Raw genomic sequence first — 17287 nt, 5'->3', positions numbered from 1 at the left:
AGCCAGGGGCCAGCTGTTGCGGACGGGGAACATTCGCAATCAGATGCATGTCTCCTCACCTTTCACCAGAGGTTCTCGGGATATTTGAAGCCCGTGATGCAGGGATTACGAGGCGAGGGCATCGATGACGTGAGCGAGGGAAAGAGGGACGAAAGATGATTCCTCCTCATTTGACGAGCTCACGGAAACGGGGGCCGGAGGTTGTGAGGGACAAGGCGAGGTGGTAGAGACTTGAGCTACTGGTAGATCGTCATTTGAGACCATGAGCTCAGGGTGGTCTGTTCTCTTCTTTTTCGGATCCCTTTCTTCCATCGACGGTTTTCGCCCCAGCTGATATTTTCCTCCAAGTAGAGGCGGATGCGGGGGACCAACGGGAGTAGCCGGGACCGCACCCTCTCCTCCATAGCCACCTCGAGCAAGTCCACCTCCACGGCGGCGTTCAGGTTGGAGGCCATCGCCATCGCCTCCGCTAAGCTCTTCCCTCCCTGGTTCCGAGGGCAGGTCTTGCGCTCGTGGCCTTCTTGGTTGCAACGGATGCCATTGCGGCGCTGACCCTCATCGATGATTATGGCCCAGTTGCCGCCGATGTGGAGGTACGAGGGGACATTTCTCTCGACCGTCATCCGCACCACCCTGGTGCCCGTAAGCACACGCGCCATCATGACTCCCTCCCACCTGTTCTTCTACGAGCGATGGATTTTACGAAAACGTTGGAGCTCGCTTTTTATGTCTTCCATTGGGGTCTCAGCAAGGAGACAAAGAACCCTGACATTCCAAGGGCTGCCGAAAGTCACGTCAATAGTAATTGTCAGCCTCTGATCACTTGAGGAAGAAACCAGTAGTTTCCGGGGGGCATTGCCTAAACTCCTAGTCATTGTAGCTTTGGTTGCCAACTTCAAGAATATCACATGGTGACTGTATCCAAATTAGATCGCCACCAATCCTTCGGTTGTGAGTCCCAGCGACTAACGTGAAGAGGTGCACCTCCAACGGGGTAGGGGACTTCGCCTTCTCGTCAACTTGCAAGGCGAGCGTGTTGAAGCGGCGCAAAGCCATTAAAAAAATCAAATTCAGCACGCTTGTGTGAAGAATGAAAGCGCACCAAAAGAACGAGCACCCCAAAGAGAAAAAAGCACTCGTGTACACTCCCTCCCCGCAACACGCACCCGCCGGAAGCAAAAAAAAGGAACCTAAGATGTACATCAAGAGATATCCTTCTTAAACCAGTAAACAGAACGAAGCAAGGGCTTCCCGGCGAAATATAAACTAGAGTTAAACTTCGCGTTTCAAGAAAAGCCAGGTGGTTAACCTCCGTACGAAAAAGAAACACTATCAGAACCTCTATCTTCGAGGGAGTCCGGCAGTGCCGCTCCCTCGAGGCCTTGGTCGCCGGCGAAAACAGACACTCGGTAAAATCAGGAAGGTCCTAGCTATCGTGGAAACGTTATTACACTGAAATCTGCGCGGGGTTTATGCGACCAAGTGCCCCGATTCTTTGGCCAGGAGATGGCGTTAGGGAGCTGTTTCACCCACCAAAGGAGAAATAGACGACAAAAGAGAAAAGTACAGTGGGGAAAGCATCATGCAACGTCATAAAAGATAGGAACAGTGAGTTTCGTGGCACACATAACCAGCAGAAGAAGACGAGCCATATTGGCCAAATACACTTTTAAACACGACATATGGCGAACAAATATTCATTCATATGAATATAGATTCAAGGAAAAAAGGAATAGGAAAACTGTGTTCACCTTTTATGTGTGCCTTTTTTCGTGTATCGTTACCTGTAATTGATCCAGGAGACTAGCGCAGGATTTCCCAGTAATGGTTTGACAAGTGGTGAGATATCAACAGAATCCCTTTCGAATCTCAGAAAACTGAGGCCATCACCTTTCCGGCCAACCGTAATGCCTTTGCTTTCTTTGGTGGTGGTGAATCAACATGTTCCCAATGCTTTGACTGCTGTTATGTCTCTGGGGTATAGTAGAGGACCCAAGTTTCATCTGTGATCAAAAACCGGCGCAGAAAATCTTGTTTGTTGCTCTTAAAACGGATCAAATATTGTTCGTTCATTTCCATTCTGATGAGTTTGCAATCCTGCGTCAAGAGTCGCGAAACCTATCAAGCAGATAATTTTCTCGTATCAAATTCCACTGCTTAAATGTGATGTGTTCGTTCAGATACACAGCTTCACCGATTTCTCGCACTTCTAGTCGGCGATCATCCATGGCTATTTGACGCACTTACGCAATAATTTCTGAGGTTGTGGCACATTTTGGCGAACACTTCGTAGATCATCATCCAAGCTGTCCCGACCAAACTTAAACTCATTTGTCCCTTTGACAACAGTTGAATATGGAGGAACAGAGTCCCCCATAGTGTAATGAAATTAGGCATGGATTTCATTTGCTTTCATACCTTTCTTTACGAAATATTTCATCACTTCTCGAATCGAATTTTTTGTCTTCACAAAACACTAGACGGGAAGAAAAACAGAGAGGCGTCGGCACCACAGACCTCTTCCCAGGGCCCTGACGCGTTATGCGTTTACCTATAAAGGATTGCCTAATACTACGCGAGAAACTCCTCACGCTACCGCAGACATTTTTTGATGATTTTGAGAACCTTTCAAACTACCCTCGTGTGTGTGTGTGTGAGTATGTATGCGTGCGTCTCGTAGGCATGCCTATAGCATTCTTTGTTTCTTCAAACAGGTTCACTCTTTTCTCATTACCAACTTAGCCATCGGAGACTTTTTTATGGGAGCCTATCTTCTAGTGATTGCATCAGTAGATGCTCATTACAGAGGTGTGTACATTATACATGACGCTGCCTGGAGGTCGTCCGAGCTGTGCCAACTCGCTGGCTTCATCAGCACTTTCTCCAGTGAGCTATCGGTTTACACCCTAACAGGTGAATTATTTTTTTATTTATTATGAAGTACTCGTATATCAATATCATAAAAATGTGTAGATAATATTTGCCAGGAAGCACCCTCTTGAGTAATGTGTACGTAGTATATCAGTAGGTTTAACGTAGTGATCTCGATGTAGGGGGATTTACCCGAACATCTGCATTGATCCCTGGGGCTAAAATTAATCTCTGGAAATCATAAATAACTACTAAATGTTTTGTGTTTCGTTGAATTTGAGTTCGATAAGTTTGCATGGGATGATCACTCTGATTCAGCCATTTTAACTTCATGTGCATGACAGAAAATTTTATTTTATATTTTCCCATGTAGTTGGGCAGTATTCACTCACGTAATAATCACACTTTTAATTACTCATTATTCCATAGCTCTAAATAAGATCGCATGCAAATTTTCCGTTTCAATTCGGAGGTCTTTTATACAAGAGACACCTCAAACTATTCTTTTCTTTTATAGTAATTTCAACCAATGATCACTCCGAAAAATAGTTTCTTGAAGCTCTCCCGATCATTTTCCCTTTCGATACTTACCCCTTAATTTCTTCCGAGCCTTCAAATCTCTCACTATCAGTTAAAATGCTGACGCCGGATTTTTCTCACATTCGATATCCTGACTCTCACCCTTTCTTCCTTATTTTCTCGCCCAATAAATTTTCCTTAACAGTGTGAGCTTCTGCTTCATTGACTCATGCTTCTCCTTTTTCATTTCCTTAATCTAGAGCTACAGGACCGGTGTTTAAATTATAATGTGCAATTATTTCCAGTCATAACATTGGACCGCTTCCTGGTAATCATCTTCCCGTTCCGTGTAAGACGCCTGGAGATGCCCAAGACGAGGCTTATTATGGCAGGTGGCTGGCTTGGGGCTGCTTTCCTGTCGGGACTGCCACTTATGCAAATCCAATACTTCCAGTATGTTTGTCTTCAATTTAAATTTATTTTACATTAATTCCTTCGAAATGCAAGGAAATCGGTATCCATAGTCACAACTGCCCAATCACAACGTCAATTCCAAAACGGTCAAATAGTTAAGCACAGTCCAGTAGGTACTCTGAACATGGCGTCTTCAAATCTAATGACGGATGAACTACGACCAGATTCAAAATGATAGAACCGTGGACTTAGTGGGTGTGTTACTCCGTCTTAGCGCAAAGTATTATACAGATTCTGAAAGCTCTACTCATGCGCTAAATACGCGGTCTAAACTCATTGATGTAAATTTCACTTCAATGACTTTTAACGAGAGTAAATCAAATGGGTCGAAAAACACGGCTAAATGTGCATTTGGTCAATCATCGATGACAATCTATGAAAAACTGTTGTGTTCAAGCTGGCTAAAATTTTCCTCAATGAAGGAAGCTACGCATATACTCGTATCCATACTGTCGGTGCATTAATTATAAAGAAATATATATATATTCCTTTGATGAATATCGAATAGCATGCCATATCCGGATAACAGCCCTCAGAAAATTAATTAATGCCGTGTTCCATTAAAGTGTTCAATCATCATCATTTGGTAGTCTACCGTTTATGGTAAGTTTTGGATGGACACAAGCTTTACGCATTTCTTCGCCCCTCCTAACGAAACAACTAGATACCCGACACTACAATGAACCCATGGTTTTCAATCCGCTCTTTCTTCTGGAGTTTATTTGGACCTTCCGCGTCGCAACCAGAATGTCCCCTTTCCAGTGAGGCCAAGAAAATATGAGTATTTGATTGCAGCTGATGAATTTTGGAATGAATTCCATTAAGTACGTCACATTCTGAAGTTCATATCTTAATAAATAACTTCAAGGTCCTACATAAAACACATATAAGCAAAAGAACTTTACATAGATGCAGTGGATCCTCGCTTAACAATCGACGTTTCTCATAGCGAGTGACGAGGAGCGGGGAAAGGCCCCGATTGATTACGCGCCCGCTGCTTCAGTTTGTGATTAGCACTCTCATTCTGGTCGCATTTTAGTGTCACTAATGATTGCACATTTTTCCAAACTTGTGTCCGGACATATTATTTGTCATTTTTTTTAGCAAAGTTGTAAAAATATGCCCAAAGAAAAGTAGAAAGAAGACAGCCATAAAAGAATAAAAATAACTGTAGAAATGAAAATTAAAATCATTGAAAAGCGAGAATGAGGTGTGAGTGTGGCTGATCTGGCACTACCAACAATCAGTAGACATCAAAAATTTGCACTATCCCCAATAATAAGGACAACATTTAGGAGATAGAGGCTTCAAAGGGAGTGACAAGAATACATGTATCTACGCAATAGTTATTTGTTCCCAATGATGTTGAATGGTTGCTTCCCACGGATAAACAAAAAAAGCAATGCAATGTAACACTATTAAGGAGAATATTATTTAAGAGGAGGCAAAAGTGATTTTTGCTGACCCCATTAAGAAGATGCCAAGTATGACCAAAGAAGTATTTAGGATAAGCCATGGGTGGTTCAAGAAGTTTAAATGAAGAACTGACATCCACAGCACTGTGAGGCATGGTGAAACAGCAAGCTTCAACATAGAGGCAATTGAGAACTTAATTGGTGACTTGAAGAAACTCATAGATTCTGAGGGTTACCAGCCCCAAAAGGTTTTTAATTAAGACAAAATGGATCTCTTCTACAAATAGATACCGAAGCAAACCTATTTGACTGCATTAAATGAAGAACACAGCATATTTTTCCACTGTTGTTTATTTTGGTGTCACTAGTTTCAACGCTTACACATCATTATCATGAACCAATGATAGACTGTCTCATGCTGCTATTTTATGCCAATGCAAGCAGCAGTTTGAATATTAAACCATTGCTTGTTTACCATTTAGAAGCTCTGTGAGCCTTTAAGGAGAGTGAAGTCCAGAAGAGTAGGCCAAATGTGATTTAAAGGTACAACAACAAGGCTTGTGAGACATGTGTCGTGTATTTACTGATTGGATTTTTTAAGTGTTTTGCCCTTCAAGGAAAAATATTTGCTTGAGATGAATCTGCCACACCTTGTCTTGCTTGTAATGGACAATGCTCCTGCCCATCCACCAGGCCTACGAAATTACCTCCTTAAAAAATTTTAAGTCATCAAGGTTCAGTTTCTGCCTCCCAGCACCACTCCATTACTCCAGCTAATGAAACAACAGGTTATTTATAGCTTTAAGAAGCTCGATACCAAAGAACCCTTTGAGCATCGTTTTGAGGTAACTGAGGGACTGATCTCACCCCTTTAAAAAATTTTTGGAAATATCCCTTCCACAATATTACCTGCCTCAAAATGATTGGAATGGCATGGGAAGGGGTTAACCAAGAGAGCCCTCACCTCTGCTTAGAAGAAGTTTTGGCTGGAGAGCATTGTTGCACGTGACTTTGTGAGTTTTGAGACACTGCATGTGAAGCCTGTAGTCAATGAGTCTTTGGCCGAGATAATGGAACTGGAGTTGGACAACAACGATATCAATGGGGAAGAGCACAGCCGAGAGCTAATCACCAAAAAGCTTATAGAGTTGCGTTGTTTCACAGGAAGAAGTTGTGGAGGAGAGATTTTCAGAGGAGGTAACAGCAAAGCAACAATCTTCTGGCACAATAGGAGAAATTCTGGAAGCATGTGAAACTGTTCCATCAAACATTGAGAAGCATCATGCTAATATCTTGGTGGATATGCATGCTAGAAATTTATTATATGGTTATGAATTGAATTTTCACCAAAGCCAGCAAAACAAATGTTAATAGATAGCTTTCTAGTAAAACATAAATGGGTAAGTAGCTTGAATAATAAACAAATTATTTCAATTTTTTCTTTGGCTAATCGAATTTGCATTCCAGGTTGGTTCATTCCTCAATAGAAAAATTGATGAAGATGATTCACAATCCTAAACAAAGATTATTTTTTCTCAGCATGGAACACATCATCATATTTTACATTACTTATATGGGAAAAATTGTTTTGCTTGACGAGTATTTTGGGCAATGAGTAAGATTCTGGAATGAATTATGCTTGTTAAGCAAGGTGGCACAGTATTTTATAGTTCCATAAAATGCATATTATATTAAGAGTTGATAAAACAGGCAATTTTAGATAGTCAATTGCAGACTATTAAGCAGATGGGTTGTTAATGAATGATTAACTTTGATTTGTATAAAGTTTCCGATTTACAAATTTGTAATTAATTTTTATATAGTTTCTGGGCATTAAAAGATCTCATAAATACCTAAAAATAATGAATCTGCAGGGTTAATGCCTTCCCTAAAAGGAAAAACCCCAAGTTTTACAGATAAACTAATGGCACAATTGTGGCAATAAGTAAGTGGCACTATTCATTTATGAATATTATTTAGCATTTATGGGCACAACTATGTCTCAAAATTATGAACACAAATATATCAAAAAACTGTCCAAGAACATACATCCTTCCATATAGTGGTTAAAGTTCTCTCGAATTCAAAAGAGCTATATTCACTACAGAGTCAACTGTACCCAGTGGAGACTATAGTCAGCAATTTTAGTGATGATACTCATTTTGATATAAAGTTGGCAATTCAATTCCAGTGTTACCTATATTAAACTACTATTTTGTTTACACCTTTCGAATATTCAAATAATTTCATAGGAAATATACTTTATACATTTATACAATTCTAAAAAGCATGCATACCTTAGGTTAATTCCAAAAAGACCCTCTTTTTTTCCATTTAGTCATTTCATAACTGCAATTTTAATGCTTGATTGAACAAATTGATTCTCATTTCAGGAACTTTTATGGGCGTTCTGGGGTTTGCTTGGCCCTCCACATCACTCCTGAAAAGCCAAATGGATGGGAATATTCAGTTTTTGTGTTTCTTTGTAAGTATCCACCTTCTCACTTCTTTTATTTTTAAACATATTTTTTTTAAAGTTACAAATTATGGCATATAAAAACACTAGGAAAGTATATTTCAAGATGGACCAATCTACGTCAAAACTCAGTGTATTGCATTGATTGATTAAAACCATAGGGATAAACAGGAAAGCACACAACAAAACTTATTAATTTTAAGCATGGTCAACAGATATTTCTTGCTTTGATTAAAATCTAGCCTTACTACAATGCATAGCATATATATTAATTTAAAAGGTTCAGGCATGCATTGCAATACATGCAGGCTCTATTTTGTCGGCTCATTAGTAACTTCTTCCCCCGAAGATAATAGCTAAGGGTAGCCACTAACCTGATATAAATAATGACCCTATGGCCTTCTGTTTTATGATTGAAAATCCATTAAGCTAAACAATGCAAACAGTGAAGTATTTATGTAAGCTGCACACCTGCCTGATAAGTTGTCACTAAACAAGCCATGAATATTCTCTTATACAGTTCTTAACCTGGCCTCATTTTCCATCATTGCCCTGGGTTATGTATGGATGTATGTTGTAGCAAGAACAACAAGGCAAGCTGTGGTTGCAGTGCAAAGAAATCATCACAATGACCAGAATCAAGTAAGCACATATGTAATTTATCTAATCCAGTTTTTCCTCATATGCCCCATTTATAAATACGCAGCACATTAAGAGTGAAGATGACTATTTCTGTTCCCTCCAATATGAAACAGCAAACTATAGGTAAACGAAAAACAGCTTTTTGAGTAAACACCTTCCTAAATAAATGTTACTTGAAATTTCCTGAGAATGCTATTCACTACTTCTATGTAAGATTGTCTTCATCCTTCAAAATTTCATCAAGAGCAATGAAAAACAATTTAAATTAATAATGAAGTATTAAATAGTGATGAGAGGTGGATGAGTGTATGTACTTGAATTGTAAATTAATATAACTTTATTAATTACAGTATTTCAATCAATTCAAATGGTGATAAAATCACATCTAATTGAAAAGACACTGGAAACATTTTCCCTAAAGAACCAAACACATAATGTTTAGCCCATGGGATAATGGTAAGAAACAATGGAAACGTATAGCTCAAACAAGACTGGGTGTTTTTCTTTGGAGGATATTGTGGGAGAAAATTTGGGGATTACATTAAATATGGAACGTGGATAGGTATTGCAAGAACTTCTGAAATAGATACTGTAATGCAATATTGTGTTACTAATCTCCTTCAAACTACTTCAAGAGCCTATATCCAACATTTCTTTAAGATAATTAGGTTTACATTTTACTTGAAAATTGGGGAATTCTCTGAAATTAAATTTACACAATTTTTGGTTATCTACTGTATAATGCCCTATGAAATTGAATTTTCATTTTATAATTTTATAATGCAAGAATAATGTGTTTATCGTAGCGACAACCACAAACACCTCAGCAAACACCTGAACAACGTCGAGCTGAGTCATCAATGGCAAGACGGATGACCCTTCTGGTGGCCACGGATGCAGCCTGTTGGATGCCAATTATTCTCTTAGGTGTAGCTTCATTGGGGGGAGTCACAGTCCCCCCTCAGGTAATTCTTCATTTTTTTCTGACTTGACAAATGGCCAGTGGATGAAAGTCTACAGTTTATTGGTCAATGCCCATGGATGGACAGACGTTCAGGTTCATTTTTTTCATTCTCTCTTTCTTAAGTTCTTAATTTCAAACCCATATATATCCAATAAGACCACTTTTTCCAGTCAAGCATTGAATTTTCAAGTAATAAGGTCTAGCTGTATTTATCACATGTTTCCCATGGAAATGAACAAATGGCCATTCTGCACAAGCATAAATGTAGATGTATCTATATCATTCTCAAGCAAAAATTTCTCAATTTCATGCATCCAATTGCTCTCTCTTAACACATAATAAAATGTGGAAATCTTCTTTGAAAGATGTAATAATTTTCAATGGTATACCACCCACAAATCAGCATGCATAAGAATGTGCATGGAACAATTTTCAGCTTAGAGATGGAATAGAATGGCATTGCTTGAAAGTATCAAAAAAACTTATGATATCTATAACAGCAACTGGGGAGCATTTTGGGGGTACACTTATGTTATCTCAACAGGTTTTTGCCTGGGTAGCAGTCTTTGTCCTACCCCTCAATGCAGCAATCAACCCAGTACTGTACACTCTGTCCACAGCGCCTTTTTTGGGACCAGCAAGAAGAGGCATTCGCTCCTTCAAGCGCTCATTCAAGCGCTCCATCTCCACCGATCAGCGCCGTACGTACACCTCTACGTTGGGTAAGCCCAGTAATCGCAGGAAGGATAACAGTGCACAAATATGCATAATTTCACTGAACTATAAAAAAGACTAATGCCACCAAGTAAAATATTGGTTTCCAATTATTTAATACCAAATGGATGTAGATAGATATGAATATAATATAAACATGTGCATCATAACCAGCCATTACTGTTTAAACAATGAATAACAAAGGACATTGAAGTCAAATTACTGTTATTACCGACCAAAATTGTCTTATTATATTAGGCACCTAAATTAATTAAATAACCTAATCATAATCATAAAATTTATATTGATATTATACCTTCTATAGAAAATCTACTCGCATACTAACATATTTTTTTTTATTTTCATTCTCAGCAGTGCTATTGTAACTGCATTTTTTTATAAAGAAGAAACCTTTTAATTATATTTTCTTCTATCTCTTTTTATAGTTATGTCATAATACAGTCTTTGGAATAAATGACTAACAAGTTAATCCTTAAGTTATATAGCCAACAGCTAATTGAGAAATTAATATTTTCAATGAATAACTTGTATAAATCGGAATCTTGAATGCTATTGCATTAAATAATTGTAAGTCCCTACTTTTAATTAAATCTGGTTGCTGTCCACAATATAATGTTATTAAATTCCCAATCCATTAGGATTTTTGACTTAGATAACAAAATATTGTTAAAATTCCTACAAACTCAATTATGCAAAGCACATGAACCTTATTTGGTGTACTTGTTTGGAAAAATCTCAATTCAAAAAGCTCACATAATATGTCTTGTACCTAGGAGAGATGAATAATGAATAACTAATGAAAAGTACATTCCTACTCTGGTGTAATTTGATGATGCACAAATGTGGCATTAATTGTAAGTAAACTAAATTCATTTTACTATTTTTAAACTTAATTGAATGGATTGCTTTTATTCACTTCCACAAAGCTTAACATTTGATAAAGTGTTTTGTTTGCGTGACATGCAAGTCAATTTCACTCACTAAATAACAATTTAAAAAAATAAAAGGTATGTGTAGTATTATTAAAATACTATTTTAAAATCAAAACAATCTATACTCCTAATTGGGTCTATATTTGACATTGAATGCATTATATTACGGTAGAAATCAATTAATATGCTACTGTATCATTGATGTTCCAGTAATTTATACAGTTGGAGTTGTAAGTCTTTGTATAACTCAGATAAAGTGGAAACGGTCCAGTAAATTACATGATTAGTGATGGAATTACGTGATTTCCACCAAGGAAATGATTTTATTTCAAAACATATTTTCTATTTTACATTACATTTATGAACAAATGAGCCTGCCACAGTTTAAGGATTTAGATAACCCATAGTAAAATACTGAAATATCATGTTTACTCTTTGATTAATATCCAGTCACTTAACATTGATTTCATAAAACATTGTATTACAATATTTATTTAATTGTTTTGCACTTATACTTTTGACATTTGGTATTGCATCTTCCACACCAAGCCTAAGTGTCAGGGTGACAAGGTGTCTTTTTTAGTAAAACAAATGATTTTTCCTTGATAAAACTATTTGCATATATTTCTTCCATCTAAATTAAATGTTTTTTCCCAAAATATTTCTAACGCCAATTATAAAATTAATATTTCTTTTTCATTTCTAGGTTCCCAGTATGAAGGCAGAAGATTGTGTGCTAATAACTGTAGCAGATGCGATTGCCACTCACAATTGGCAAATAATTTTTACTCTGAAAATGTCAAGCTTAAAGTAAATCCATTAGAAGATGATATTACAAATGGAGATGAGGCAGAAGATTCTGACGCCCATAATGATCAACTTTTTGCAGTGACCAAAAGGTAAGGGAATCAGCAATTATAATTTATCTTAATACTAGTATAGCTATAATTTTTTGATGCATTCTATAAAAAGCTCTCTTGACTGGTAATCCCTATCAATTTTTCAGGATGGATATCAATGAAGGTTGCAGAAACCCATGCATTATTGAAACTGCAGTCTCAGTTAGAGGTGAAATAATCCCTCTGAGGCGACTTTCTCCAGAGAAAAGCAGTTTAAGAAATAAAACAAGACGGAAGTGACTACAGCACAAAGGGTTAATTACCAGACAAAAGCTAAAGCTGAAAGCAAATGCCAAAGATTTATATGACTGAGATGAAGGCTCTCAATATTTTTTAAATCCACAAAATCTACATATCTGGGAATTAAAGGGTGTGTGTCATTGGTCCTGAGATCAACCCTATGACACATGAATACTGAAGACAAAGCTTTCAGAATCAACAGTCTTGACATTCAAGCACTTTTCATGTAACTGGAATTATATTTCTAGGGGGATTACAAAGCAAAAGGGTGTCTGTTAGAAGGAAAAGGTTACACAGAGTGACAATATAGGTAACTAATGGGTTAAACAGGTAGCAAATTGAGAGGGAGTCTGGATCCTCATGTGCCCCATTCATAAGTACCTATGGCTATGTGCACTGACCATTCCATAAAGTTGCTGGTGCTTCCTTGCTTTTACCTACAACTTGTAGGAGTGCAAGTGTGAATAACCTTCACTGCAGTTCTACTATTGATATTTATCCTATACATCTCTACATAACCTTGAGTCTACATGTACTGAATAGGAAGAATGTATTGAATGAAATAAATTGAATACATTTATGTAAATATTATTCAAGTAATTGCAAATGTTTTCAATTCATGAAAACTCCTTAAAATATCTTGGAATGATCACACCAAATAAAATGAAAAAGAGAAGGCTTATTCCTATGGTATTTTCCTGTCTGTTATTGCTATTAAACTTCTAAATCAAACTTTACTACTAACAGAAATGCTTACCAGGAACTATTTTGTGACTGGGCAAGGGACATAATTTCATAAAAAAATTTTAAATTGTTAAAATGCCTATATATAGTTTTAAGATATTACCTTGGAAACTTGATGCCAACTCACATGTAAATTTAGTCACCTATTCATTAAATGAGGTAATTTTTAAGATCTCAAATGACTGTGATATAAGCATCATCTTCATTCCAAAATTTTATATGGTACCCATTGTTTGGAATAATGCTTTTGTACTTAGATTACAAATAATGCCTCTTTGCATTAAATGTTGAATATTAACATTGGAGCTGTGTCTTAATTTTAATGAATATATATGTACATAAATAAATCCTGAAATGAAGAATCTAGTAAAAAGTTATTGTTGCCATTAAAGGGTGTTGATGCTACGGATACTATCTTCAGGTGAATGTATACATTGTGGAAACCTCTCAGCAATATGAGCGATATCCTATGAATAGTGTACATTTCAGCTAAATATAATTTAACATGTAACTTTATTTATAAATAAAGTCCATAAAGGCCATAAATTAGTAAAAGATTGAGCTGACAAGAGAAAGACAAATCTGGTACCTAATAATAATCATAGCCTGGTAGTATGAGTGATCTAGTACCTGGAGGCAAACTTATATCATCAGCTAAGACCATAAATTATACAATGGTATAGTTGAAACAATAAGGTTAACTAACATGCAAATTGGTGAAACTATTGCAAATTTAATGGGCAATTAGCCACAATTGCATAAGCACAGGGGGCAAAAAGGAACAGTTGACTACCCTTCCTACGAATTTCGAACCCACAAAATTTGTATTGCTGAAAATTACTGACTTTCAAAATCAATTAGATGTCTTGGGCAAGTCATTGTCAAGGACGACTATAATAAAAATCTTCTCTAGGTCTTGTCAGGTTTCGCTGACTCCTACCATCATGGTAATTATCATTTAGTAACTACTTGAGCAATGCATTTCATATACTGTATTTTCCTGGCCCATTAGATTCACCGTGATTTTTCAGGCTAGAATTTACAAAAAATACTTGGATGATGTAAAAAAGAGCAAATTATTTTGAAGTAAACAAAGAAAATTGAATTCTTGCATTAAGAAATTAGCAGCTACTAAAATATCAATGAGCAGTTTTTAATGTATGATCATTAGGTGTCAACAAACAAATGTGAACAAGGCATAATTGAAGTACACTTACGATGAGAGGGTTCACTTGTTTCATAGGTTTCATGAGAGTTGCATTGTATCAGTCTGATATGCTTTCAAGCCTTTTCACCAGGGCTGTACTACTGATCATACATATTGAGTTGAAAGAAAATATAGTCAAATAATATTCCTTTTCTTGAGCAGACAAAAGAAGTATATTATTAATATAGTTGTGAGAATTTCTCTTTTGCTTGGAGATCTCAGGTACTCACAAAGCTGAGGCTGAGCATCAGACTATCTCTTATTCAACTATCAACTACTTACATCAGACTATCTCTTATCTCAATGTGAGCAATATGTTAATCAAAATAGTACACCACTTATGCAAAAGCATATTATTGCTATCATACTTAAATTCTTTATCAAACCTTATGTGTTCTCCTTATTGGCTGCAAACTTTATGTGATGTATGGGCTCATGTGTTCTGATGTCCCACAGAACTGTATTTACTCCTGGTAGGGTAAACAATGCCAATTAGATCAAAGAGTAGTAACCAGATGGAAGTTAATCCTCACAGCATCTGTTCCTCAGTAGGACAACTGCAAGGACTTCTGACCCCTGTGGGACAAGCATTTGAATAATGGTGTCATTTTAAAAACACTATTGAGGAAGGCAATGGGAAATCACCTTAATTATAAATTACATAAAAATATGGTGGTGAGATAGAAAGGGCGTTTAGGGAATTGAAATCAAATAAGACCATGGAGATAGGCAACATTCCTGTGGAACTACTTACAGGGTTTAGGAAAACATGGAATGAAGAGCTCTTATGGCTTAAATAGCAGCATTTGTGAGGATAGGATTTGGCTGGAAGATTGCTTAGATCATTATTAGTTCCCATTCAAAAAAAGGGAAAGACAGTCATATATGAGGACAGTAGGACAATAAGTTTAATTTCATACACACTAAAAGTGGTACGCGCACACTGGTCATAATCATCTTCAAAAATCATCTTTGGTAATCTACTTTTAGAAAATTATAACTATTGTCTTGAAATAATAAATTTGGGAGAAGTTTCATGAATTAAAAAAAGAGATATTTGAAAGCCGCTATTGAAAACCCTGAGAGGCACTAGCGCTGCCCACCTTTTGGACAAAAGAATAACTAAATTCTACATGAAGGAAGCGTGTGCGTTTTCAATGTTTTCGACTTATTTGTTTAAACCACTGTGAAAGGTTCAGTACTAAAGGTACTTTTTGAATTATAAAATTGTGATTGTAGGCATTTTCGATTGCACCAAATATTTCTTTTGTCAAATTCGTGCTCACATATATTGTCGAGGGAATGGAATTTATTATATTTTGTACAGTTATTCGATGGCACTGGTCACAAATAAATAATTGAAAATATCTATATGGAGGTCAGCTGTTACGTGGCTTACAAACACCTCATTTAAACTGGGGATTTTTTAGATAGATGAGAGAAAAGATATTGTCTGAATTCTATTTTTAGCCTCGAGGTATTTATATAGTATATCTTTACAGGTGCCGGTATGAATGTAGTGAGAAGTATTCAGTGAAACCGGCATGTTCACTTCTCGGGATCCAAAAAATCTTCGACAGCTTATATTGTTGCTGCTTCATCTCTTAATGTAAATGACTCCTTTCCTGCTTAATTCTATGAGATTTGATACCTGAAGAGTAAATGGCGGAGTGTGCGGGTCTCAGTTGTGGAAGACGGAAAGGATTAATTGAAGATGCTAAGCTCTGGTCAAATAGTCTTAAAGCCGTTCTCTCTAGCAAAGAAGGAAGAGATGAGTTTTTAGACTTTTTACAGAGTTATGAATTCTTTAACGAGTGCTGTGCCCTCAAGTTCTGGGAACAGTGTAAGGAAATTGTGGACGAATGCCATCAGTTAAAGAAAACAAAGACAGCTGCGGGCTCATATGATTCCAATCTGACCTCGGGACTGAATGCAACTGCTACGGAAGTTGTTGAGGAGTATGTTAATAGTTGTGAAGTAAATCTGGAACCGGAGTTAATTAAGAAGCTTACCGATAGTGTGAACAGTAAGAATCCTGAATTAATAACTGATGCCTTTCTAGAAGCAAAGGGAGCTGCACAGGATTTACTGAGAGAGATGCATTCCCTTTTCGCAGACGAACTCGATCGAAAATATAACTTAACGAAGAAGTGAAAAGAGATATTTATTTATGTTATCTTTATTTTACCATTGTAATTCAGTATTGTATAAGGCCGAAAGTTATTTTTATACTATGACTATCGATTGGCCAGAGAAAGATTCTGGGTCGTTTTATTGTTATGATGGTCGGTGGTGGCAGTGAACATTATGCCGTGCTTATAATCAGAATTTAAATTATGAGAAAACCCAATGAATGGCCCAAAGTATTATATGCAAGCCAGTAAAGTTTTGTTATCGGTTGGGCTCTTCCTTTTGTTAAAGTCTCTTTAAATGTCGTAAACGGCAATATTTGATTACCGAACACAATTTGAAACATTAAGTTAATAATCTTGAAGGTTTGAAACGTTGTCTAAGGTGCTTAAAAGGTATGTTGAATAAAGTTCGGTATTTAGATGGTAAGGTTTGATTACTTAAGGATTTAAAATTTGATGATAGAATGATTTCGCATTTAAAATGGCTTGGTTTTTGGGGTGCACACGCTGGCTGATATCACAGTGGGAAAATTTTTTATACAAGAGGTGTATATATAACAAAATAGCATAAATAAGCCTTGTCTAACTAGTGTTAATTTGGCTGTGTAAACCTATCTGTTCAGTATTATCTTTTTTGTTGTAACATATACCATTCAAGGAATATTTGTTACTTATTAGGTAATAAGAATTGAAAAGTGCCTAGGGCAAGTTTTTTCTAAATGTTATCAACCTCATGAGTACTTAAGAGATATTTATTGTTATCTATAGCACTCATTTTTTTCTTACTTTAGACTGATGTTTTAAGAAACCATAAGGATCTTCTATGCTTAATGATGGAAAGCTACGTTGTCTTTTTTCTCAGCATATTACTATCAATTTTTACACCTGCTGTAATAATTAACAGCTTTTTATCATGCCCGCTGAATGAAATAAATGTATATTAACAATATTGATGCTTCAAATTATGGATTATTTATCACACAGTCTATGGTTTTATTTGAACAAAAGTTTAGGATTATTAGGGTGCTCCCACCTGT

The 17287-nt window shown here is 36.6% G+C and overlaps 1 protein-coding gene and 1 long non-coding RNA gene across 2 annotated transcripts in view; both read left to right on the top strand.

The window, feature by feature from the left end:
- Positions 1–12167, top strand: part of LOC139690013 (G-protein coupled receptor GRL101-like) — an 85105-nt gene extending 72938 nt beyond the window's left edge. Inside the window, exons 21-28 of the mRNA XM_071587193.1 lie at positions 2715–2913; positions 3696–3843; positions 7673–7764; positions 8276–8358; positions 9204–9362; positions 9906–10062; positions 11735–11927; positions 12035–12167. Coding sequence (XP_071443294.1) covers positions 2715–2913; positions 3696–3843; positions 7673–7764; positions 8276–8358; positions 9204–9362; positions 9906–10062; positions 11735–11927; positions 12035–12167 — 1164 coding nt within the window. The remainder of the gene's footprint in view (positions 1–2714; positions 2914–3695; positions 3844–7672; positions 7765–8275; positions 8359–9203; positions 9363–9905; positions 10063–11734; positions 11928–12034) is intronic.
- Positions 12168–15245: 3078 nt separating this feature from the next.
- LOC139690593 (uncharacterized) lies at positions 15246–17197 on the top strand. The gene is made up of 2 exons (XR_011701483.1): positions 15246–15325; positions 15621–17197. It is a non-coding gene; the product is annotated as an uncharacterized lncRNA (long non-coding RNA).
- Positions 17198–17287: the final 90 nt, after the last annotated feature.

Source organism: Hetaerina americana, unplaced genomic scaffold, assembly GCF_022747635.1.
Source record: "Hetaerina americana unplaced genomic scaffold, ioHetAmer1.1.p SCAF_3, whole genome shotgun sequence".
Classification (NCBI taxonomy): domain Eukaryota; kingdom Metazoa; phylum Arthropoda; class Insecta; order Odonata; family Calopterygidae; genus Hetaerina; species Hetaerina americana.
Note: the sequence above shows the minus strand (reverse complement) of the source record. Positions and strands in the feature narration are given on the sequence as shown.